Here is a 26973-nt window from a genome sequence, read left to right on the forward strand (position 1 = left end):
GCTGACTATTGGGGGGTCTATAGTACCATTTCATTAAGGTGATCATTCCTTTCTTAGTTTCACCCAAATAACTTGCCTGCATATATTCTCAGGAATATCCTCCCTAAGTACAGAAGTATTGTTATACTTAAGCAAAAACGCCATCCCCCTCTGTTTTCTGTCCTTCCTGTAGCATCTGTACCCTGAAACATTAAGCTGCCAGTCTTGTCCATCCCTGAGCCATGTCTCTGTAATTGCTATGATATCCTAGCCCTGTGTTTGCAATCATGCCCTTACCTCATCTGCCTTACCTGATAGACCTTTTGTATTGAAGTTTCATTTAACAGATCTACCTCGTTCTCTACTTTATTCCAAACTGTTTGACTTACTCTTTTCCCAACTGTATCAGTCTCAGATTGCTGTCTTTCCTCACCATCTCCTTGGGTCCCAAACCCCACACCACACCCACCCCACCCTCTAGTTTAAATCCTCCTGAGCAACTGTAGCAAATCTCTCCTCCAGTATATTAGTCCCCTTCCAATTCAGGTACTTCATATATAGGTAACTTCTATCCCAGAGAGATTCCAGTGGTCCTTCTCGTCAGCCCCAGCTCCTGAGCAATGGATGTATCTGCTCTGTCCTCCTATTCCTACCCTCACTAACTTGTGGCACTGAGATTAATCCAGATATTACTATCTTTGAGGACCTCCTCTTTAAATTCCTGCCTGGCTTCCTCTGCCTGGCTTCCTCTATTCTGTCCTCAGAATCTCATCCTTATTTCTTCCAGTGTTGTTAGTTCCAGTGTGTGCAATGAGCTCCCACCGGTCCATCTTGCCTTTAAGAATATTTCGCACCTTTTCTGAGATATCCTTGATCCTGGCATCAGGGAGGCAACACACCATTCATGTCTCACTGTTGCTGCAAAAACATCTGTTTGTGTCTCTGAATAAAGAGTTCCCCTACCACAATCAACCACTTAGAATGTAGAATGATGAAGTCCAAATTGATGCCCTGGAGTTGAAGTGTTCCGAGGTGGAATATGAGGCGTTCTTCCTCCAGGCATCAGGTGGTGAAGGAGGCCCAGACCTCCATGTTCTTGGCTGAGTGGGAGGGGGAGTTGAAATGTTGGGCCACACGGCGGTGTGGTTGATTGGTGCGGGTGTCCCAGAGATGTTCCTAAAGGGCATCAATGTGGACTTCACCAGTTTCCTCATTTTCCCCTTTCGCCACCTCACTCCAGTTCCAAATTTCCAGCTCAGCACCATCCCCATGACCTGTCCTACCGGCCTATCGTCTTTTCCACCTATCCACTCCTCCTTCCTCTCTGACCTATCACCTTCATCCCACCCCCATCCACCCATTGTACTCTTTGCTACTTTCCCCCACCCTCCTCCTCGACTTATCACCTTCATCCCCACTCACCTATTGTACTCTATGCTACTTTCTCCCCACCCCCACCCTCCTCTCATTTATCTCTCCACTCTTCAGGCACTCTGCCTGTGTTCCTGATAAAGGGCTTTTGCTCAAAACGTCGATTTTCCTGCTCCTTGGATGCTGTCTGAACTGCTGTGCTTTTCCAGCACCACTCTACTCCAGAATCTGGTTTCCAGCATTTGCAGTCATCATTTTTTACTTATAAAGGGATTTGCTACTGTCAGGTTCTGTATATACAATGGTACTTTATCCATTTTGTGGAATGTAGTACATAGGACCAGAAGTAGACCATTCCGCTACTGGAGTATGCTCTACCATACTGTTGAAACATGGCTGAATTGATAGTGGTCTATCAAGTATGTTTTCCTGTCTGCCCCCATAATTCCTTGTCGATCAAAAATCTGTTCAACTGCGCTTTGAATAAATTCAATGGCTTAGCCTCCACTGGTTTCTGGGGATGAGAACTTCATGTTTTAACAATCCTCAATGTGAAAAAGAAAGGTCTCCCTATCTCCTATGTTCCCTGTAATGTTGCTGCTGTGTGGATGTCCGAGGTGCCAGCAGCTTCTAGAACCAGTATTCGATTCATCTGCATGCTAATTAACATGCGCAGATCCTCTAAGCAGCCGCGCAGTTTAAAGGGAACATTACCTATCATTGCCTACCTTGTCCTAAAATAGTTTTTTTTTTAGTTTTCACTCACAAAAAGAAACATTGTCAAGGTAGATGTTGACATGGTCCCTCAGGGTTGGCATTGCTGCCTCATAGCACCAGGGACCTAGGTTTGATTCCAGCCTTCGGTGACTGTTTGGAATTTACATGTTTTCCCCGTGCCTGCATAGGTTTTCTCAGGGTGCTCAGGTTTCCTCCCACAGTGCAAAGATATGCAGGATAAGTGGATTAGCCCTGGTAAATGTGGAGTTATGGGGAGGGTTTAGTCTGGGTGAAGTACACTTCAGAGAGTCTGGTGCAGACTCGATGAGCCGAATGACCACTTGCCACATCGTAGGGATCCTGTGTACCTACTCTATCGGATCTGTGAGGATATTTAGTTTCAAGGTCACTTGTTCTTCTAAACTCCAGTAGGTGGAGGTCCAACCTGTTCAACCTTGCTTGATAAAATAGCTCTTTCATCCCGATCGTGAACCTTCTCTGAATGGATAAAACAATATTCAAACAAGTGGACCAGAATTGTATATAGTGCCACAGATGTGATCTCATCAAGACTCTGTACAACTGCAGTAAAGCTTTCCTATTTTATATTCCAGAAGCCAGGCATCTGATTTGAACATTCAGAATAAACCAACTACTCGTGCAGCCAAAAGAATTAGTAGCCCTGAGCATCTCCCAGTGACTGAACGAGAACGGCGTTCATCAGCTTCAGCAAAAGAGAAATTAACATCTGATACAAAAGCTGTGAAAGCTCCAGTAACAATGTCAGTTACAAGGTAATGTCTCAAATGTTTATCCTGCTTCCAGATAATTTGTGCATATTTAATTGTTTAAGACATCTCAATTGGTCCCAAGAAAGATCTCTTAAAATTCAGTTTTTTGGAGAGAAATTGGTTTTTACTGACATAATTTTCAACTCTTCAATGGTTTTGTGACAAAATTTGATGCACTTGTAAGTACATCAAGCCTAACAATTAACATTTTTTTTTAATATGAGTAATATTTAATAAATAAGTTTGCCAAAAGTTTGAGATTTCTGGGAAGCAACATGCAAATGTGGATAAAGGGTGACATGTAAGTGAGGTGTACATGGATTTCCATTGATAATGTGCCATGTCCTTGGGGCATCAACTATTTACATTTGCTAACTATTATCAGTATATATCACACACGTTAAGTTTGCTGATGATACAAAGAATAAGTTGTGAAGATAGTATAAGGATCTGTGAAGAGATATTGATACTTTATTCAAACAATATTGTCATACATGTCATTACACCCTAAACTTGCTTTCTGCAGACTGGTTGGGTCACAGTTAAATGATTGCATATTTGTCTGTAATACAGTAACTGCACCTTAAGTAAAAACAAGATGCTTCGAAGTATAACAACAAACAAATACTAATCTTTAGTTGTCCAAAGATGTGCAGCTTAGGTGGATTGGCTATGCTAAGTTACCCATAGTTTCAAGGAATGTACGGGCTTGGTAGATTAACCATGGAAAATGCGAGGTTACAGGGATAGAATAGTTGGGATGGGTCTGAATGGGATGGTGTTTGAAGGGTTGGTGTGAACCCAATGGGTCGAATAACCTGCTTCCACAATGTAGGGATTCTCTGATTATGGAGAAATAAACTGTTTAATCTTAGATTATCTAACTGACACAGTATTTATTACAATAGCATCCTTTATTTAAAAAATGTAAACTGTTTTTCTCCCTTTAGTAGCCACTCTGCCTCTTTCAGACTCACCCCCTTTTGCAAATATCTTTCACACACCCCCCCCCCACCATTGCCTTTACAGGTCACTCCCCTCCTTCCCAAACCATGCAAAGACAAATTATTTCCTTCCCATTAGAGACTTCAGTGACAACCCGATTGTTTAAATTTTATGATAATCCATGATTTTTATATGCGCACCACTGAAGGTAGTCTTTTTATGTTCACTCGAACTTGAATTCCTAGCCACCATGTTGCGATTTGAACTCATGTCTCCTGTACCATTTGCTGTCACAGTTGCTGATTTAAGTATTATAATGTGCTTTGCTATTGCTACTACATTATTACCAAGGTCAGAAATCACAAGACACCAGGTGATTGTCCAACAGATATGTTTGAAATCACAAGCTTTTGGAGCAACGCCCCTTTGTCAGGTGAAGTGAGAGGGAAGTACATGGAACACAGAATTTATGGGCAAAGAGATCAAAAGGTCATACAAATGGTGTGAGTGGAGTGTCGAATAATAAGTCTCTGCAGGTGACCAAGAGTGTTAGACGGTGTGAATAAAGCATCAACAGCTTAATAACAACCAAACGGGTGACCTATAATCTAATTAAATGAGGCAGAGAGATAATTATGAAAGTGGTGCTGGAGGAAAACCAAATGACTGGGATAACATGGAACACAAACAGAAGCTGCTGGAAAAGCACAGCAGGTCTTTCAGCATCTGTGAAGAAACACCAGAGGAAGAGTCACTGGACCCAAAATGTTAACTGATTTTCCCTTACAGATGCTGCCAGATCCGCTGAGCCGCAGCATGTAACTCTTAGACCTATCATGCTATTCCAGTCAAATAAAAAACAAAACAACTGTGGATGCTGGTGGTCAGGAGCATGGGCAGGAGTTGCTGGGGATGCTCAGCAGGTCTGGTGGTATCTATGAAGAAAACTCAAGAGTTAACTTGGTCACCAGAAGAGACAAATTATTTGACACTACACTCATACCATTTGTATGATATTTTGATCTCTCTGCCCACACATGGTGTTCTGTGTGCTTCCGTCTGACTTAGAATCACAGAAAGGTACAGCGTGGAAACAGACCCTTTGGTCCAACTGGTCCATGCCAACCAGATATCCTAACCCAATCTAGTCCCATTTGCCAGCACTTGGCCCATATCTCTCCAAACCCTTCCTATTCATATACTCATCTAGATGCCTTTTAAATAATGCTGTAATTATACTAGCCTCCATCACTTCCACTGGCAGCTCATACCATACACGTACCACCCTCTGTGAGAAAGTTGCGCCTTTAGTTGCACTTAAATTTTTCACCTCTCACTCTAAACCTATGCCTTCTAGTTCTGGACCCCCCACCCCAGGGAAAAAGCCTTATCAGTTTACCCTATCCATGCCTTTCATGATTTTATAAACTTCTATTAGCCCTCAGCCTCTGACAGTCCAGGGAAAACAGCCCCAACCTATTCTCCCTATGGCTCAACTTCTCCAACCCTGGCAACATCCTTGTGAATCTTTTCTGTACCCTTTCAAGTTTCACAAAGTCTTTCTGATAAGAGGGAGACCAGAACTGCACACAGTATTGCAGAAGTGGCCTAGCCAATGTCCTGTACAGCCACAACATGACCTCCCAACTTCTGTACTCAATGCACTGTCCAATAAAGGAAAGCATACCAAGTGTCGTCTCCACTATCCTATCTACCTGCAACTCCACTTTCAAGGAACTATTGAGTCTGCTCTCCAAGGTCTCTTTGTTCAGCAACACTCTCTAGGACCTTACTATTAAGTGTATAAGTCCTCCTAAGATTTACTTTCCCAAAATGCAGCACATTGCATTTATCTGAATTAAACTCCATCTGCCACTTCTCAGTCCATTGGCCCATCTGGTCCAGATCCTATTGTAATCTGAGGTCACCTTCTGCGCTGTCCACTACACCTCCAATTTTGGTGTCATCTGCAAACTTACTAACTGTATCTCTTATGCTCGCATCCAAAACATTTATGTAAATGACAAAAAGTAGAGGACCCAGCACCCTCCACTGGTCACAGGCCTCCAATCTGAAAAATAACCCTCCACCACCACCCTCTGTCTTCTACCTTTGAGCCAGTTCTGTATCCAAATGGCTAGTTCTCCTTGTATTCCATGAGATCTAACCTTGCTAATCAGTCTCCCATGGGGAACCTTGTCGAGCGCCTTACTGATCACATGTACTGCTCTGCCCTCATTAATCTTTGTTACTTCAAAAAACTCAATCAAGTTTGTGAGACATGATTTCCCATGCACAAAGCCATGTTGACTATCCTGAATCAGCCCTTGTACATCCTATCCCTCAGGATTCCCTCCAACAACTTGCCCACCACTGAGGTCAGGTTCACCGGTCTATAGTTCCCTGGCTTGTCATTACCGCCCTTAAACAGTAGCACCATGTTTGCCAACCTCCAGTCTTCCGGTACCTCACCTGTGACTATCGATGATACAAATATCTCAGCAAGAGGCCCAGCAATCACATCTCTAGCTTCCCACAGAATTCTCTGATACACCTGATCAGGTCCTGGGGATTTATCCACCTTTAACCGTTTCAAGGCATCCAGCACTTCCTCCTCTGTAATCTGGACATTTTGCAAAGTGTCACCATCTATTTCTGTACAGTTTATATCTTCCATATCCTTTTCCACAGTAAAAACTGAAGGAAAATATTCATTTAGTATCTCTTCCCGCCCCCCCTTTTCTGTGGCTCCACACAAAGGCCACCTTGCTGATCTTTGAGGGGCCCTATTCTCTCTCTTGTTACCCTTTTGTCCTTAATAAATTTGTAAAAACCCTTTGGATTCTCCTTAATTCTATTTGCCAAAACTATCTCATGGTCCCCTTTTTGCCCTCCTGATTTCCCTCTTAAGTATACTCCTACTTCCTTTATACTCTTCTAAGGATTCACTCGATCTATACTGTCTGTACCTGACACATGTTTCCTCCTTTTTCTTAACCAAACCCTCAATTTCTTCAGTCATCCAGCTTTCCCTATAGCTACCAGCCTTCCCTTTCACCCTGACAGGTATATAATTTCTCTGGATTCTTGTTATCTCATTTCTGAAGGCTTTCCATTTTCCAGCCGTCCCTTTACCTATGAACATCTGCCTCCAATCAGCTTTTGAAAGTTCTTGGCTAACACCGTCAAAATTGGCCTTTCTCCAATTTAGAACTTCAACATTTAGATCTGGTCTATCCTTTTCCGTCACTATTTTAAAACAAATAGAATTATGGTCACTGGCCCCAAAGTGCTCCCCCACTGACACCTCAGTCACCTGCCCTGCCTTATTTCCCAAGACTAGGTCAAGTTTTGCATCTTCTCTAGTAGGTCCATCCACTTACTGAATCAGAAAATTGTCTTGTACACACTTAAGAAATTCCTCTCCGTCTAAACCTTTAACACTATGGCAGTCCCAGTCGATGGTTAGAAAGTTAAAATCCCCTACCATAACTACTCTATTATTGATTTGGAGATGCCGGTGTTGGACTGGGGTGTACAAAGTTAAAAATCTCACAACACCAGGTTATAGTCCAACAGGTTTAATTGGAAGCACAGTAGCTTTCCGAGCGACTCTCCTTCATCAGGTGATCAATATCACCTGATGAAGGAGAGTCGCTCGGAAAGCTACTGTGCTTCCAATTAAACCTGTTGGACTATAACCTGGTGTTGTGTTTTTAACTTTGTATACCCTATGATTCTTACAGATAGCTGAGATCTCCTTACAAGTTTGTTTCTCAATTTCCCTCTGACTATTAGGGGGTCTATAATACAATCGCAATAAGGTGATCATCCCTTTCTTATTTCTCAGTTCCACCTAAATAACTTCCCTGGATGTATTTCTGGGAATATCTTCCCTCAGCACAGCTGTAATGCTAACCCTTATCAAAAATGCTACTCCTCCTTGTCTCTTGTCTCTCTTTCTATCCTTCCTGTAGCATTTGTATCCTGGAACATTAAGCTGCCAGTCTTGCCCATCCCTGAGCCATGTTTCTGTAATTGCTATGATATCCCAGTCCCATGTTCCTAACCATGTCCTGAGTTCATCTGCCTTCCCTGTTAGGCCCCTTGCGTTGTAATAAATGCAGTCTAATTTATTAGTCCTACCCTGTCCCTGCCTGCCCTGACTGTTTGACTCACTTCTGTTCTCAACTGTACCAATCTCAGATTGATCTCCTTCCTCACTATCTCCCCGGGTCCCACAACCAACCCCCCCCCCCCCCGCCCAAATTTACAAGTTTAAATCTCCCAAGCAGTTCTAGCAAGTTTCCCTGCCAGTATATTAGTCCCCTTCCAATTTAGGTGCAATCTGTCCTCCTTGTACAGGTCACTTCTACCCCATAAGAGTTTCCAGTGATACAAAAATGTGAATCCTGCTCCCATACACCAGCTCCTCAGCCATCCATTCATCTGCTCTGTCCTCCTATTCCTGCCCTCACTAGCTTGTAGCACTGGGAATAATCCAGATATTACTACCCTTGAGGACCTCCTTTTTAAATTTCTGCCTCACTCTCTGTAATTTTCCTTCAGAGTCTCAACTTTTTCCCTTCCTATATCATTGGTTCCAGTGTGGACAATGACCTCTTGCTGGCCCCTCTCCCCCATGAGAACATTATGCACCCTCTCTGAGACATCCTTGATCCTGGCACCAGGGAAACAAACACCATTCTGATTTTTCTCTGCTGGTCACAGAAACGTCTGTCTGTACCTCGGACTACAGAATCCCCTAATACAATTGATCTCTTGGAAGCCGACGTACCCCTCGTTGCATTAGAGCCAGTCTCAATAATAGAAACTTGGCTGTTCATGCTACGTTCCCCTGAGAATTCATCACCCTCTACATTTTCCAAAACAGCATACCTGTTTGAAATGGGTATATCCACAAAAGACTCCTGCCCTAGGTAGCTACCCCTCTCACCCTTCCTGGAGTTAACCCATCTATGTGACTGTATCTGAGACTTTCCCCCCTTCCTATAACTGGCATCCATCACATACTGTTGCAAATTCCTCATTGCTACTATCTATCTGTCCAACTGATCTACTCGATCTGATAAGGTTCACATCCAGCAGCATTTATGGCAGATATAATCCGCAGTAACCCTTAAACTCCCACATCTGATAAGAAGTACATATCACTCTAATAAAGGACATTTTTGCTCCTTCACAATCTACAGACCCAGAAAATAACATAGTCTTATTCCTCTACAAGTAAGACTGCACCAGGTAAAATTAATAGCTATGGCTTATATTTTAAGTTTAATCAAGAGACTTATTTCCAAAAACTTATAATCAAGAAAGAACCCACTGCACTCACTAATACAGCCTTTCTCTTGGATAGACTTAAAACAACAATTAATTTATCTGATTCTGTGTTGTGAACTTCGCCCAAAACGGTTCCTCCAAGATTAGTTGTGAAAATCAGTTTGTTAATTTTCCCCGATGGCCAGCGACACATGAATTCAGAAACAGTAAAGGCAGTAACACACTCTCTCTCTCTCTCTCTCTCTCTCTCTCTCTCTCTCTTTTGCACTGTCCTCACCATGTGCTTCCTTTGTCTGTTCTTCTCCCTTTTAAAACTGCTGTTGTTTTGACTTTTTTTTTCCAAAGTTCCAAAACAATGCAACAGCATATAAAACAGTAATTGCTGCTCCTGGAATTCAAGGAAATCACCTCCAGCACCTAAAATACCTCAAAAAAATGGAGCAGCTCTGACAGCCAGAAATGTTTCCCATCCTCCATCTTGGATTACCCTCTTTGACGATGGAAACAGTTGACTAATAGCTGGATTAGTGGAATACCATAAGGGGAAAGTTTGAACAAACTACAATTGTATCCGTTGTTGTTTAGAAGAGTAAAAGAGGTGACTTTATTAAGCCGATAAGATTGTGTGGGGTCTTGGCATGTATTGTGGGAGAATCTATTACTTTTACTGTAGAGTCTAAGGTTTAGGCACAGGTGCGAATTTCTTTTTTCCTCTGACAGCATGGTCTTCCAGAAATGGTGGTGGAAGCAAAGTTGTTGAATACTTTTCAGACAGGGATAGGTATATTCTCGATGAACAAGAGGTGAAAGGTTATCAAGTGGGAAAGAAACTAAGTAATCTGAATGGCAGAGGAGGATAAAGGGGACTGTGTCTGCTTCTAACTCGTCTGTTTACGTGAATCAAATTATGCCCCACTGATGATTTGGCTGTGAAGCCACAAAGGATAATTTGAGTCACATTATAATGAAGCTTGGGGAATTGTAATCAAGAATAGAATTTTAAACTGAATGTGCTGATCCAAGTCTGTGCACCGACTGTGTATCATTGGATTGTGTTTTTCACAGATCAAGGAGTCAGCCATCTCCTGTGGCTAAACAAGGACGCAAACGAGAAGCCAGTCCAGGAGAACGCAGAAGGGGTCAGCAAAAAAATGAAGTGCCACCAAAGAGAACAAGGCGATAACTAAGAATGCTAGATGTTGCTAGTCTGGCTGAACAAAATTGTTAAGCTGTCTTGTATATTGTATATTATAAATTAAGTTATATTTGTTGTAGTAACACAAGGGAAACATGTGAAGTCAGTATTGATAGATTGAAACTGTCTTTTTTACTGTACTTAAAATTTTGTGTTGTATATGGGAAATGGTAACGAAAATGTTAACGTGCTTTTACCTGTTGTAACTTGCAATTTTAAGTACAAAGTTTTCATTCTATGAATGTATTTTATTTTTACCAAATCCTATTTAATTGACAAAAAATTGTTTGCTGAGAAAAAGCAACTGAGGGATACAACTATTGACAATATACTGTACATTTAATGTGCATCTCTTGTTAATGTTCCATATGTTACATCCTTGGAATGGGTGACCAAAATATTTTGTATTCACATAAAACTCATTGAGCATGTACAAATGGTTTATAATAAAAGAAAATACTTGTTTATATAGTGCCTTATCATGCAGATACACCTGGAAACACTTCACACCATGAAATAATTTCTAAGGTGCAATTACTGTTAATTAGACAAAGACTGTATTGAGGTTAATTTTAATGCATCTAATGTTTGCAAGCTTGTGTAATATATGGTACTATGCGCACTTTGTTTATCATGTTCCTAACGTATTTTGATAAACCTGTGAACATTTTTATAAAAGGAAACACAGTAAGATAGTCATCAATGTTGGAAGCTCCTTATCTAGTGGTCAGATCTGTTGCGCAGTTCTCATACTGTTCTTATCTCAACTAAACTCTGGTTTTGTCCAGTACTATAAATGTAAAACAGTAACTTTAAAGAGAAAAGACAATCTCAATGCTTTTGACTAAGAACCTCAGTTTGGAATTCCATATATCTCTCAAAACCATTTACAACAACTAGGCTTTGAGCTCTTCAAATATGTGAATATATATTGATATTCAAATATGGATGCATGCATCAAATCATGCTTGTCATACAAGTGGTGTGTAAATAAAATTTCACAGCAAGAATGAACATTCATAGTATTCAAAAAAAATTACCTTTCATAGGATCAACTAGATGTAAAATTCCTAGCAATGAATACCCGGGGATGGAACTCTAAAGCATGGAGTACATATTTTTCTTGAAATAGCACATTTTTTAAAAAATACAACATATTGCATTTACAGCATAATACATGGATGATGTGTAAAAAAAAATTTGCACTACCACATTTCAAAGTGGATCTTCAACATATTTTGTAATATATATTAAATGTTAAGATCGATTCCCTTTTGTATATGGAGAACTCAAAGCTAATTTATTTAAAAATGTAAAGAGAACATACCAATATTTACTTAAAATGTAGCTGACAATGTAATGTCAGTGTGAGGGATTTCTAGAAAGGAATTTTAACTTGACTTCATGTACAGAAAATTAACAAAAGTACTTTGTTTTTATGATCTATTAAATATCTTGAGATTTTGAGCTGTTTCCGTCACAGCAAGCTCCTTTACTCAAACTGTTACGCTGTATTGTTCTCTTTGAGGTCCTATTAACCTTACAGAAATGATCATAAATTCCTGTAAAGTTGTAAATTTCTCCCAAATCTTAAATATCTGAAAGACATCTATTCACATGATTTTGTCACGTGGTAAAATTGCTTAAAAATATATAGACTGATTCAATTGGCATCTAATATCTTACGTGGTCTTTGTTAGTTAAAGAATAAAACACTGATTTTTGATAACTGAAGCAATTACATGAAACATTTAATTCTTAATGGCTTACTGTTGCAGCAAAAGTAAATGCATGAAAATACACTTCACAGTTTTAAAGTGTTGTAACTATGTAAGTGAGGCCCTTCGTAATACACGTTTGCATTACAGTGACAGTCTTCACTTTAGTACATCACATGGAAATTCATATATGGTTGATGCACCACTGAGGCAGTTTCCGTAAACTGATTTGATTTGTTTCTGGCTTTGACTGGTGGCCTAGACAATCGTCTAGTGTGGTCAATGGTAGCATAAGTGACTTCACTATTTTCTTGCCAAAATTCTTGCGATTTCAAATCCTTTATAATGAGAAAATCATTGAATAGGGAGGTTATTCATTTTATTATTTTTAAGCCTATTTTACAAATCTGAAATATCAAACGTAAAATATTTAGAATATTAATAAACTTAGCAAATAAGTTTTCAGTTGTCTTTTGGTAAGGAAAAATTAAGGGCACATATTGGAAATAGAATTTTTAAATGGTGTGGAGAAGCAAAGGGACTAGTGCAAGCATATAAATCATTTATCACACCAGTTAATAAGGCTGTAGCAAAAACAAGCCAAGCACGCTGATTTAGCACCACGGGACAAAATTGAAAAATGCTGGAGTTGGCTGAAGTGTATCAAAAGCTTTCATTAGATTTTACTTGCAGTACTGTACATGTTCTGTTGCCATGGACGATTTTTAATAAATAAAGACACTTATGGGTGCTGAAGGTATTTACAACTCTGTGACAAGAATTGAGAAGTTACACCCATTGTAAAGGATTATCAGGCTGAGTATTTTTTCCTCGAAAAATGGCTCAGCAGTGCTCTACTAGAAATTTTGAAATGTTGATACTCTTAGATATTAAATGGAATTTAATGCTCTCCCAAAACAATACCTGTGCCATGACTGTCAGCTATGAGAAGGCCTGTGGAATGTCTTCCCACCTTTCCAACTAAAACCCTTTCAGAGACTCACTAAGTGGGAAGCCTAAAGAGTAGACGTGGCACGACAGCATTTATACCTCATTCAATGATATAGTGTTTGAAAGTGAAACCTAATAGAATGATCTGCATTTTCTGGCAAAAACTACCTCCCCTGTGATCATTCATCCCACATGACCTAGCCATGCCCCTGGTGGTGATCCTGGAATTTGCTTGGATGCACTGGATGCTATTGCTCCCCCTTTGGCATTGCTGAGTGATGCATTACTTCTGGTCTGACCATCCAGAAGCTCATGAAGGATGGCCTGCTTCCTGTATCTGGGGTCCTTGGCCCCAGAGAAGGCCATTGCTGCCTAATTAATGTCTTGTGAAAACTTACATGGTAGAGACAGATTAGTGGGTGATAGGGTAAGAAGGTTTAGGTATCAAAGTGAGATTAATCATGTCCTAGGAAGGGAGTGGTTTGGTGTCAGACTGGGGTGCATATGGAGGGGTGACACATCTGGGTATCCAAGAGGGTGATCAGATATCTGAGGCATGGTTGGGCATAGGTTATCAGGTGCGTAGGACTGGATCAGGTTTTTGGCAAGTGTCAGAGATTGGGGCATTAGTAGTGCTGTATAGTAGGTTCACAAATCAGAGTTGGAGATCGTTTTGAAGGTCTTTGACGCTACCCACTGGAAGTTCAAACTTTATGTGAATTCCTGCCGAATCAGTGCAACGGACTTTGCAAGATACCTGGGTCTTATCTTTGACATTCATGGATGACATTAAATTGGGAGAGAGCAATCGTTGCTGGACACAATAATATGTGTCAAATAGACAAATATTGGTTATTGAAATTCAACACAGATATAGGGAAGTGATTGCTGGGCTCATTGCTAAGATGTTTGTATCATCAATAGTCACAGGTGAGGTGCCAGAAAATTGGAGGTTGGCTAACATGGTACAACTATTTAAGAAGGGTGGTAAGGAAAAGCCACGGAACTATAGACCGGTGAGCCTGACATTGGTGGTGGGCAAGTTGTTGGAAGGAATCCTGAGGGACAGGATACATGCATTTGGAAAGGCAAGGACTGATTAGGGATAGTCAACACGAATTTGTGAGTGGGAAATCATGTCTCACAAACTTGATTATTTTTTGAAAAAGTAGCCAAGAGCATTGCAGAGGGCAGAGCAGTGGATGTGACCTATATGGACTTCAGTAAGGCATTCAACAAGGTTCCTCGTGGTAGACTGTCTAGCAACGTTAGATGTCATGAATACAGGGAGAACTAGCCATTTGGATACAGAGCTAGCTTGAAGGGGGAAGACAGAAGTGGTGGTGGAGGGTTGCTTTGCAGTGACCAGTGGTGCAACATAAGGATCGGTGCTGGGTCCATTGCTTTTTATCATTTATATAGATGATTTGGATGTGAACACAGGAGGTATAGTTTGTAAGTTTGCAGATGACATCAAAATTGGAAGTGTAGTGGATGGCAAAGAAGGTTACCTGCAAGTGCAATGGGATCTTGATCAGATAGGCCAATAGGCTGAGGAGTGGCAGATGGAGTTTACATAAATGTCAGGTGCTGCATTTTGGAAAAGCAATTCAGAGCAAAACTTCTACACTTAATGGTCAAGGCCTATGGGGTGTTGCTGAACAAAGAGACCTTGGAGTGCAGGTTCATAGTTCCTTGAAAGTGGAGTCACAGGTAGATAGGATAGTGAAGAAGGCATTTGGTATGCTTTCCTTTATTGAACAGAGCATTGATATAGGGGTTGGAAGGTCATTTTGCAGCTGTGCAAGACATTGGTTAGTCCACATTTACAATATTGAGTGCAATTCTGGTCTCCCTCCTATTGGAAACTTGAAAAGGTTCAGAAAAGATTTACAAATATGTTGCCAATGTTGGAGGATTTGAGCTACAGAGAGAGGCTGAATAGGCTTGGGTGGTTTTCCCTGGTGCAGCGGAGGCTGAGGGGTGACCTTACAGAGGTTTATAAAATCATGAGGGGCATGAATAGGGTGAATAGACATGGTCTTTTCCCTGGGGTGGATGAGTCCAGAACTGGAGGTCATAGGTTTAGGGTAAGAAGGGGAAAATCTAAAAGGACCTAAGGAGCAACTTTTTCATGCAGAGGGAGGTGCATGTATGGATTGAGGTGCCAGGAGACGTGGTGGAGGCTAGTACAATTACAACATTTAAAAGGCATATGGATAGGAAGAGTTTAGAGGGATCTGGGCCAAGTGCTGGCAAATGGGACTAGATTAGGTTAGGATATCTAATCAGCATGGATGTGTTGGATCAAAGAGCATATCTCTATGACTCCAAATGTTTGTATGGAATTTGTTCAACATACAACTGAAACTGGTGTAGGACATGGGAATGACCACACTTACAGAACTGCTCCTGTCATCCTTTATAAAAATGAATAAAAGGTGCTGGGAGGATGCAGACAAGATTTCCAAGATATTTATCCAACTGGCTATTGTCTATAAAAGACATGAGGTATCTTTCCACTGCCTGACAAAAAATGTACATTGTGAATATCAAGAATGTTGAAGTTGTATTTCAATTGGCCATAAAAATTATGTTTTGCCAAAATATGGTAAGATTCAGCCCAAGGTGTTTGCAAAAAACATAGAATCATACATTAAGAAGAAGCCCTTTGGCCAATTGAGTTTGCATAGACAAAAACTATTCTAAATCTATACTTGTCCCACTTAGCAGGACTTGGCCCATAGCCTTGAATGGTATGTCATTTCAAGTGTCATGTCAATTTTTAAAGGTGCGAATTTTCTCACATCAACTACCCTCACAGGCAGCACATTCCAGATTCCTATCACCCTCTAGGTTAAATAATTCTTGTTCAAATGCCCTCTAAACCTCCTACTTTTCATCTTAAAATTTTGCCCCTTAATATCGATTCTTCATACAAGAGGAACACCTGCTGTCTATCCACCCTTTCATAATCTTGTGCACCTTTGTCACATCCTCTCTCAGCCTTCTCAGCTTGAAAGAAAGTAATCTGAGGTTATCTAACTTCTATTCATAGCTAAACTGTTCCATTTCCGGTAATATCCCAGTCTCTCTTTCCCTCCTGATCCATGCTGAATATTCCTAGACATATTGCATTTCCTAGACTTATTATTGCATTTACATACCTCAATGAATTGTCTATATATCTGCTATTTAATTGTCCACTGACTGGTCGTCTATAAGACACTCCCAGCAATGTGACTGTCCCTTTTTTATGCCTCAGCTCTACCCACAAAGCCTCATTGGAAGACTCTTCCAAGATATCATCCCTTCTTACAGCAGTAACTGACCCCAAAATTAATAATGCAATATTACCTCCACTTTACATCCTCACCTGTCCTGTCTGAAGATAAACTTGCAGGTTCTGCTCCTCCCTCACCTCTCTGTAATGGCAACACCATCACAATTCTACATGTCAATCTGTGCCCTTACCTCATCCGTCTTACCACTAATACAGTAGGTACTAAATACATTAAAGGAGTGGTCATCCAGCCTTGCTTTACTCCCTTGAAACTCAGAATGGTTGAACTCCCTCTGCCTTAGTTCCTTTACTAAAGTTTGCTATGTCCCTGTTGGATGAACAGGGTATATCCCATGCCCTGCTGAGCTGCTTTAAACTCACCTCAACAGCGCAAGCAAACCCATCCACGAGGTTGCTGGTCCCATTCTGGTTCAGGTGCAGACTGCCCCACTTGTGGAAGTCCAACCTACTCTGGAAATGGTCCAAGTGATCTAGGAATCTAAAACCCTCCTTCCTGCACCAACTCTTGTGTCATACATTTATCTACCATCAAAATTATGTTTTGCCAAGATATGGTAAGATTCAGCCTAAGGTGTTTCCAAAAACATAGAATCATACATTAAGAAATGCTCCTTTGGCCATTTGAGTTGCATGGACTAAAACTATTCTAAATCTATACTTGTCCATTTAGCAGCACTTGGTCCATAGCCTTGAATGATATGTCATTTCAAATGCTCCTCCAAGTAATTTTTAAAGGTTGTGAATTTTCTCCTGTTCTCCTATTCCTGTACTCACGAGCACATGGCACTGGGAGTATCTAGAGATTGCAATCTTTGATTAAGCAGGAGGAGAGGGGAGGCTCATACATAAACTAAAGTTCATTATGCAATGATAATTATATGGGTATTGCATTAATTTTAATTGTGAAGTTGAAATTGCTCAGTCTTACTTTCCAGGGACCCAGTCAGAGTTTTGTCCATGTCAATTGTTGCACCAGCAATTCCCACTCCAGATAAAAATCAGAGCTTCATTGCCCAGCGTTCACATCAGTAACTTGCATTTATATAGCCTCAAGAACACTCTACCCTTAAAGGCAGTGGAAGCTGGTTCAATAAATAATTCAAAAAGCATATAGATCTGATCAGCAGTATTGTGGATTTTCCTGAATACTACAGTTAAGGAAAGATTCAGAAAGGTTACAAAAGAACATAAGAAATATGAGCAGGAGTAGATCACTCAGTCTGTCAACCCTATGCCGCCATTCAACAAGGTCTTGGTTGATCTGGCCAAGGCCTTGTCTCCTCTTTCATCCCAGTTCAGCCTATTCCTCAACTCCCTGATATTTCAAAAATCTATCTACCTCCTCTTCAAATACTTGCAGTGGTCTAGCCACCACAACTCTCTGGAGCTGGAGAATCCCAAACATTCACCATCCTCTGAGTAAAGAAATTCCTTCATATCTCAGTTTTAAGGGAGTGTCCCTCTATTCTGTAACTATGTCTCCTAATTCAAGATTCACCTACTGGTGGAAGCATCTTGTTTATATCTGCCCTGTCAAGCCCCTTTACTACAGAGGTGGTTTATCCAGGATGTTCAAAACCACATCTGATTTTGAAGTGAGGTTGGAAGAGTTAGAGCTATTAGAATAATTCAACTTGGAACAGGAAAAGTTAAGCACGGAGGTATTCAAGATGATGAGAGATGTCGTAAGGGTAGATACGAGTTTCCTCTGGTCAACTGACTGGGAGCAGAGATTTAAAATCATTGCCAAAAATCTGCAGGGGAGATGAGGGGTAATTTCTTTTCACTCAGAGTTGTTGAGATTCAGAACAGCCGACCTGAAGAGATGACAGAAGCCAGTTGAACGTATAACTTCAAAGTGAGTTGTAAACGTACATGGTGATGAAGAACTTACGGAGTCACAGACAAAGGTGGTGATGTAGGTTGAAGCACGGTTACTTTGTCAAACTGAAGCACAGGCATGATGGGCTGAATGGCTTCGCTGTAATCTTCTTTGTTTTCACTTTATTTATTGAACCACCTTCCACTGCCTTTAAGGGTAGAGTGTTCTTGAGGCTATATAAATGCAAGTTACTGATGTGAGTCCTGGGCAATGAAGCTCTGATTTTTACCTGGAGTGGGAATTGCTGGTGCAACAATTGACATGGACAAAAATCTGACTGGGTCCCTGGAAAGTAAGACTGAGCAATTTCCACTTCACAATTAAACTTAATGCAATCGCCAATGCACAGTACCTTCATAAAAGTCTTATTGATATTTTTATACCATGTCACATAAAGAGATAAAATGATACATGAGGAAGACTCTGTCTAAGAGGTTACACTTTAAGAAGCATTCTGAAGGAGGAGCAAGAGACAAGACTCTTAGAGAAGAAGCTTCCAAATTTAAGGCCTAGGCGATTAGAAATGCAGAATAGTCTCCAGGGCACAGTATTGTTCAGATGCCCAGCCACAATCAGCAACCTTTGCAAAAGGAATGGGAGGAAAAAACAAGAAAAGAAACAAGAAAACGGCACAAATAGCAACACTTCTTGGGCAAATACAATTTTTAAAAAAATTTGTTTTTTGAAGTATAAAATGGAGATTTACCTCTTCATTAGTTTGTACAGCAATATCTTTCTGGTTTTCCACAAGGAAAATCGAACTTCGTTGTTGTCTTTCTATAATAAGTCAAAGATCATAAACATTCTTAGGACTTGTGTATTGCCTCCAGGCTTCTGTGTTTTTCTCTTATGTGTGTTTTTTTAATGTGATGCTCGTTATCATAAAACCAAAGAATTATCCTAATTTTGGCTGCCACCGAAAACTTGATGTACTGTATGCAAATCTCCCTATATTCAACGGACTTTTGTTAGAAATAATATTGCCACTATACATTACATAAATTATTAAACAAAACACTTGAGGTGATTTTGGCAAATGGGTTGAGAGAAACATTAATATTCATAAAACCAAACAGCATTGCAAATCTGAGATTAAAAATGGGGCTTTAATTCCTGGAAACAATATACCATGCTGCTCATTCATATACAAGCATTGATATTTCTTTTTATGTGTGCTCAAAGAAATCTGATCACTTTCAAATTGTAATGGTTGAGGATCTAACTTTAAAAACAATATACTATTTAGCCTATTCCTTGAATTTTTTGAACTACCTGCATATTCTTCTCTCAGCTACACATCATCCTGACTTGAAACTGGATTGCCTTCCCTTCAGTGTTGCAGGGTCTCCCTCTGAATAGGACTGTTGGTGTTCCTACACCACAGACTGCAGCAATTCAAACAAAAAGCTCCCCACCAATATTTTCAGGGTTATTAGGTATGGAAATTGCCAGTAATATCCACAACTCATGAACAAATAAATCCTTTTTTTAAAAAAGAGTTATTCTAGTCCTAAACTTTACAGTTTCCATTAATTACTTTGGAATTGAAGTCATAGAGTCATAGAGATGTACAGCACGGAAACAGACCCTTCCGTCCAACTCGTCCATGCTGACCAGATATTCCAACCTAATCACGTCCCACCTGCCAGCACTCGGCCTATATCCCTCCAAACCCTTCTTATTCATATCCCCATACAGATGCCTTTTAAATTTTGCAATTGTACCAGCCTCCACCATTTCCTCTGGCAGCTCATTCCATACACATACCACCCTCTGCGTGAAAAAGTTGCCACTTAGGTCTCTTTTATAACTTTCCCCTCTCACCCTAAACCTACGCCCTTTAGTTCGGGACTCCCTGACCCCAGGGAAAAGCTTTTGTCTATTTAACCTATTCATGCTCCTCATGATTTTATAAACCTCTATAAGGTCACCCCTCAGCCTCCAAAGTTCCAGGAAAAATAGCCCCAGCCAACTCAACGTCTCCCTATAGTTCAAACCCTCCAACCTTGGCAACATCCTTGTAAATTTTTTCTGAACCCTTTCAAGTTTCACAACATCTTGCCGATAGGATAGAGACCAGCAATATTCGAAAAGTGGCGTAACCAATGTCCTGTACAGCCGCAACATGACCTTCCAGCTCCTATATTCAATGCTCTGACCAATAAAGGCAAACAAACCAAACACCTTCTTCACTATCCTATCTACCTGCAACTCTACTTTCAAGGAGGTATGAACCTGTACTCCAAGGTCTCTTTGTTCAGCAACACTCCCTAGGACTTTACAATTAAGTGTATAAATCCTGCTAAGATTTGCTTTCCCAAAATGCAGCACCTCGCATTTATCTAAATTAAACTCCATCTGCCACTTCTCAGCCCATTGGCCCAGTTTCTCAAGATTCCATTGTAATCTGAGGCAACCTTCTTCGCTGTCCACTACACCTCCAATTTTAGTGTCATCTGCAAATGTGAATATGTAGTTTCACAAAAACAAATTTACATGTGGCTAACTGGCCTGTGGCTCCTGTTTTCTGTTTTCCTGCTTTCTTGAATAACATTGCTGTTTTTACTGGCTTTGAGTTCATTGCATCTATTCTAGAATATACGGACGATTCTGGAATATAGGGAATGTTAGAAAATCACAATCAGTGCATCCACTATCTCCAAGCTACCTCCAAGTGTATAAATCATTGGCTTTTATTGCCTTAAACTTCTCCAAACCAACTTTTTTGCTCATATTAATAATTTGAAGCTCTTAAATCTTGTTCTTTCACTTCTGATTTGTAACATTTCTTCACAAAATATCTGTTCAATACCTCTGACATTTTTTCATTCCCCAAACTTTAATTTGCCTGCAAGGCAATTTATTTTACCTATTTTCCACCTCCTTGCATTGTTTGAAAAACATTTACATTCTGGTTTTATATTTCTGGTAAATTTATACATTACTTCTTTTCTTTCTTATTTACGTTTTACTGATTTCTACAACAATGTAAGTTCTCAGGTGTGCTTTGCAATATTACAAACTTGTTTGGTAATCTAATGTTATTCTTAACTTTGTAGTTAGCCATGGGTGGATCTTTCTTGCTGAGTTTTTATTTTCCAGTGCAACAAATTTTACAGGAAGAAACATTACGCACATGACTTCAATTCTGCATTGGCAGTAAGAATAACTCTTCCAATTACTGAGAATCTGAAATTAGCATGGAAAATGTTCAAAAAATCAGCAAGCCTTGCAGAATCTATAAAGAGTGATGCAGAGTTAACACCACAAGGGCAAAGTTTTATATAAAGTGAGCCCTGAAATATTATTTTTCTCTCTCCTTTGATTCTGTCAGACCTGCTGAGTATTTCCATTATGTTCCCTAATAGTGTAAGGACTAATTTGCATTTATTCAGGACCCTCCACATCCACAACTTTTTTCTTTTGGAGCATTGTGTGACTTTGGAACTCTCTGCTTCAGAAGGTGATGATGGAAGGAGATGGTCATTGAATTCTAAGGCAGGGATAAATAGATCCTGTTGAGCAAAGGGATCAAAAGTCATTTGGGATCAATGGAAATGTGGAACTCGGAACAAAAACACATCAGCCTTGATTGTATTAAATGGTGGAACATGCTCAAAAGGCTGAATGACCTTCACTTGCTCCTGTTCATACGTTTTGTGAAAAAAACCTGAAATTGCTGGAGAAACTCAGCAGGTCTAGCAACATCCACGGAGAGGAAGCAGAGTCAACGTTTCAAGTCTGGTCACTCTTCATCAGAGTTCTGACTGGACTTGAAATGTTAACTCTGCTTTCTTCCCATGGATGTTTCCAGACCTGCTGAGTTCCTCCAGCAATTTCTGCTTTTGTTTCAGATCTCCAGCAACTGCAATTCTTTGTTTTCTTCATATGTTGTATGTTTCTTCTTGCCCCAAGTGCTGAACAGCAAATATTTTACTTGTTGTCAAGTGTAGCCAATATAGTTATGTAGGCAAATGCCAATAGTTTCTTAGGAAGTCACTTACAGAATCCTTGCTGGATATTAAGTAGTAAAATCCTTAAACCAGACACAAGTAGACATATTAATTTTAGCACTCATCTGTCGATAAATTACATGGTTAGTACAATTTTAATAATTTGTTGTACATAAGTTACCTTTCATCTTTTTCTTAACTATCCTTATTGTTGTCAAGATTATGGAAACAATGAATAATACCATTGCTGAAGTAATAACAACCACCAGCCATGGAATTCTGGGAGTGCTAGTATTGTTTGGCATGTTGAGAGTCGTTTCCACTGGGGATGTGGCAGAATCTGCAAAGATAAATCTTAAATAAGCAATTGTTCGCAACATTCACTTATCTGGAAAACATGTCAATATACACTCACAATAGTGAAAAGGCAAATTACCAGATACTGGAATTTTCACTAGGCTGCTCTTCTCTGTGCTAAAATTATTGCTGACTTTACAAAAGAAAAAGCCACGACCCTCCTTCATTGTAGGATTGAGCTCCAGTGTTTGTTGATAATGTCTTATTTTTTTGGCTTTTTCTGTTTTACTGGCCTTCCTGTGCCACATGTAATTGATAGGTAAGGAGCCACTTGTAACTTCACATTTTAATACGACTCTGTTTTCATCAGTAATATTTTGACCTTGAAGAATTCTGACAATGGGTTTTGAAACAGCATCTGAAATAAGAGAGGTATTTAACAACATTGAAAGAAACAAACATTTGACCAATAAATCAAAAGCAGAAATTGCTTGAAAAACTCAGCATGTCTGTGGTGAGAAAGCAGCGTTCACTTTCATCCTGAACAAGGCTCACTGGGCCCAATATTTAATTTTGCTTTCTCTGCACAGATGCTGCCAGACATACTGAGTTTCTCCATAAATTTCTGTTTCTGTTTCTGATTTACAGCATCACAGAACTTTGCTTTCTTTAAACAAAGTACAGTGCATCATAAATTTTTAGTTTGTTATTCTTTCTGAGAAAGAAACCTATGTGAATATGTTTATTCGACAAATGTGTTTCTACAATAACATGATGACACAGATTCCATGACGCATTTGAGCTGGTCCACCACAAGTATGAAATTGTTTGCCAGCGATGTTGACTAGGAACATTGACCATGCCTCCCTCAATCAACAAATGTCTACTATCCCTGGGGTTAAAGATGCTTACAAAACAGAAGGAAGCCATTCAGCTCATTATGTCCACGCTAGTTAATAAAGATCTGACAACACTAATTCCATTTTCCAGCTCTTGGCCCATACCCTGGAGGCTATGGCAACACAAGTGACTATCTAAATGTTGCTTAAGTGTTCTGAGAGTTTCTAACTCAACCACCTTTCAGGAAGTGAGTTCCCAATTCCTGCCACTGTCGGGATGAAAACAAATCTCCACAATTCCCCTCTTTGTCTTCTACCTCTTACCTTAAATCTATGACCCCTCAGTATTAGTCCTCCTGCTAATGGAACAATGCCTTCTTATCCATGCTATATATGCCCCTCATAATCTTATACACTTTTATCCGGTCCCCTCACAACCTTTGCTGCTCTGAGGAAATCACCATCACCTTATCCAACCTTCTGTCATAGCTCAAGCCTTCATCAAAATAGTAATAATAATAATGCTGGTGCAGGATTTAACTAAAATATATCACAGAGAGTCCATATGAATCCTTTACACCAAAGTTGCTTCTCCAGCATAAAAGGAACCAATATGTGTGCAGATGGCTTCTTTTAAAAAGTTTTTTATTATATCATATTTCAATGGAATTTTTTTTAACTTTAACAGTTAGAAATTTTAATATGCTGTTATATTCTCACACTTGCAATAAAACATGGTAAAATAAATTGTAAGTTCGAAACTTTGATTTTGTTTTGCTGTGAGTTCTTGATAACTTACCTCTCATTATAGTAAGGAAGGTCTCTTCAAAACTAACACTTCGGTTCTTACTATATGCCTCACACCTATATATTCCAAAATCTTTTAATTTCAGGTCAGTGATTAGGAGAGAGAGATTCACAAATGAAGAATTTTCTGGCAGTTGAACTCTATTTTGATAAGTTTCATCTTGAACATTGACTTCAGAATTGCCAATGGTTCCGTTTATTAATAATGAATTGTTCTTCAACCAACTGAAGTTGGTGAATTGGTCAGAAATGAACTTGAATGAACATGGGAGCAATGCACTTCTTCCAACTGATCCATTCACGTTATTTTGTTGTGCTTGACAAATGGAAACTGCAAAACAGCAGGCAAAGACATGATGTAACATTCTGAGCAATAAATATCTACTTTATTAGATATAGCAATCCAAATCTTTTCATTTGCAAATTACATTTTATTTTAAAAATGCATATTATTTCACAGTGATAAAATAAAAAGCTGCTCATTTTCAGACAAATTGCATCAAATTAAAATATTTTCTAAATTCCTATTCAATATCCTTTCAAGGACTCAAGCAAACAGTATGAACGATAATGTTGCACAGAATACAAGGACTGTTTCTTTATTTCTCTCAAAAATGGCCATTTGGTTGACTTTTATTCCAATCTAAGAGGTCTGTAAAATAATGATGCATTCAAAAGGGAGCACCACTGACAGCGCAGCACACCCTCACAGCTGCATTGAAATGTAATCCTTGCAAATTACATAACTAGGGCCATGATTAGACCTTTAAACTAAATAATGGTCATGGGGGTTCATTTGCGTGGTTATAGAAAATTAAAGGTGGAGAAGGCTCAGCAGAGTCATTAAAGTTTCCAGAACAAGTAATAGGACAGAAAGTATGCAAGGGGACAGGAATCCAACTTCAGGCATAACAGATAAAGGGAAAATGAGGACCGCAGATGGTGGAGATCAGAGTTGAGAGTGTGGTGCTAGAAAAGCACAAACAGTCCAGCAGCATCCGAGAAGCAGGACAATCGACATTCCAGGCATAAGCCCTTCAGCATTCCTGGGGTAGTCAATGCAGGACTGAGAGTGTTATATATGAAGCAAGATAAATGAGTTTGTAGCGCAGATTGAAATTGGCAGGCACAACGTTGTGGATATCACAGAGATGTGGCCGAAAGGGGTTCAGGACTGGAAACTAAATATCCATTCTACTGAAAGATGGGCCAAGGGGACGGGTTGCCTTGTTGTAAGAAATGAAATTACATCATTTTTTGCTGTCAATTTAAAGTCAGAAGGCAAAGAATCTGTGTGGGTAGAGTTCAAGAACCAGAATGGGTAAAAGATCCTGATGGGAGTTGCGTACAGGCCCCCTAGCAGTGTTCGCTATATGGGACAAAAACTATATCAGGAAATTTAAAAGAAAGGCACTATTACAATAACAATTAAGGGACTTCAAGATGCAGAAAGACTGGAAAAATCAAGCTGGTGGAGAATGTCAAGAAAAGGATTTGTAGAATATCTACAAGATGGTTTTTGGAGCAGTAGAGTCCACTAGGAAACAGGCAATTCTAGATTTGGTGATGCATAATGAGGTGGACTTGATAGGGAGCTTAAGGTGAACGAACCCCTGAGGGCAGTGACCATTGCACGATAGAATTCACCCCACAGTTTGAGAGGGAGAAGCTGGAATCAGACATAACGGTATTACAATTGAGTAAAGTTAACCACAAAAATATAAGGGTGCAGCTGGCCAGAGTTGATTGGAAGGGGAGCCTAATAGGGAAGACAGTGGGGCAGCAAGGAAAGGAGTTTCTGGAGGTAATTCAAGAAGAACAGAAAAAATTCATCCCAAGGAAGAAGAAGCATATTGAGGGCAGAATGAGGCAACCATGGCTGACAAGGAGTGTCCGGAACAGCATAAAAGCAAAAGAGAAAGTGTTCAATGTGGTGAATATTAGCGGGAAGCCAGAGGATTGGGAACACATTAAAAATTGAGGTTAATTTAAATAAAAACAATAAGGGAGAAGATGATGAAATATTAAGGTATAATATCAAAGAACGGAGACGCAAGAGTGGATACTGGACTCTGGAAAATGAGGCTGGAGAATAGTAATGGGGAGCAAAAATAGCGGAAGTGCTGAATTGGTACATTTTGTCAGTTTTCACAGTGGAAGACCCCATAGAGTGATAGAGATGTACAGTACGGAAACAGACCCTACAGTCCAAATCGTCCATGCAGACCAGATATCTCAACCTAATCTAGTCCTACTTGCCAGCATTTGGTCCACATCCCTCCAAACCCTTCTTACTCATATGTACCCATCCAGATGCCTTTTAAATGCTGCAATTGTACCAGCCTCTATCACTTCCTCTGGCAGCTCATTCCATACACGTACCACTCTCTGAGTGAAAACATTGCCCCTTAGGTCTCTTTTATATCTTTCCATTCTCACCCTCGATCTATTCCCTCTAGTTCTGGACTTCCTCAACCCCAGGGAAGAGTCTCTTTACCCTATCCATGCCCCTCATGACTTTATAAATCTCTATAAGGTCACCCCTCAGCCTCCGATGCTCCAGCGAAAACAGCCCCAGCCTATTCAGCCTCTCCCTACAGCTCAAATCACCCAACCCTGGCAACACCTTTGTAAACCTTTTCTGAACTCTTTCAACTTTCACAACATCCTTCCAATAGAAAAGAGACCAGAATTGCACACAATATTCCAACAGTGGCCTAACCAATGTCCTGTACAGCCGCAACATGACCCCCCAACTCCTGTACTCAATGCCACTCCTCAGCCCATTGGCCCATCTGATCAAGATCCCCAAGACTTCAAAAATCGGGGGTAGAGGTGAATGGAGTAGCTATCGATAAAGAGAAGACACTGGGGATGCTGGAAGATCTGAAGTGAATGAATCACCTGGTTCAGGTGACTACAC

At 40.0% G+C, this 26973-nt stretch overlaps 2 protein-coding genes across 2 annotated transcripts in view; one reads left to right on the forward strand and one right to left on the reverse strand.

Moving 5' to 3' along the window:
* The window catches only part of bod1l1 (biorientation of chromosomes in cell division 1-like 1), a 70994-nt gene extending 60211 nt beyond the window's left edge, over nt 1-10783 (forward strand). Inside the window, exons 14-15 of the mRNA XM_060825415.1 lie at nt 2682-2861; nt 10170-10783. Coding sequence (XP_060681398.1) covers nt 2682-2861; nt 10170-10287 — 298 coding nt within the window. The 3' untranslated portion in view covers nt 10288-10783. The remainder of the gene's footprint in view (nt 1-2681; nt 2862-10169) is intronic.
* A 1298-nt stretch (nt 10784-12081) lies between these two features.
* On the reverse strand, nt 12082-24299 carry LOC132819889 (uncharacterized). The gene is made up of 5 exons (XM_060831844.1): nt 24043-24299; nt 22544-22822; nt 22289-22447; nt 18861-18931; nt 12082-12355 (listed from the first exon to the last, which is right to left on the reverse strand). The coding sequence occupies exons 1-5, from the start codon at nt 24047-24049 to the stop codon at nt 12182-12184; spliced, it is 690 nt and encodes a 229-aa protein (XP_060687827.1). The 5' UTR covers nt 24050-24299; the 3' UTR covers nt 12082-12181.
* Between the last annotated feature and the right edge of the window lie 2674 nt (nt 24300-26973).

The sequence above is a fragment of the Hemiscyllium ocellatum genome, chromosome 1 (assembly GCF_020745735.1).
Source record: "Hemiscyllium ocellatum isolate sHemOce1 chromosome 1, sHemOce1.pat.X.cur, whole genome shotgun sequence".
In the NCBI taxonomy this organism is placed as follows: Eukaryota; Metazoa; Chordata; class Chondrichthyes; order Orectolobiformes; family Hemiscylliidae; genus Hemiscyllium; species Hemiscyllium ocellatum.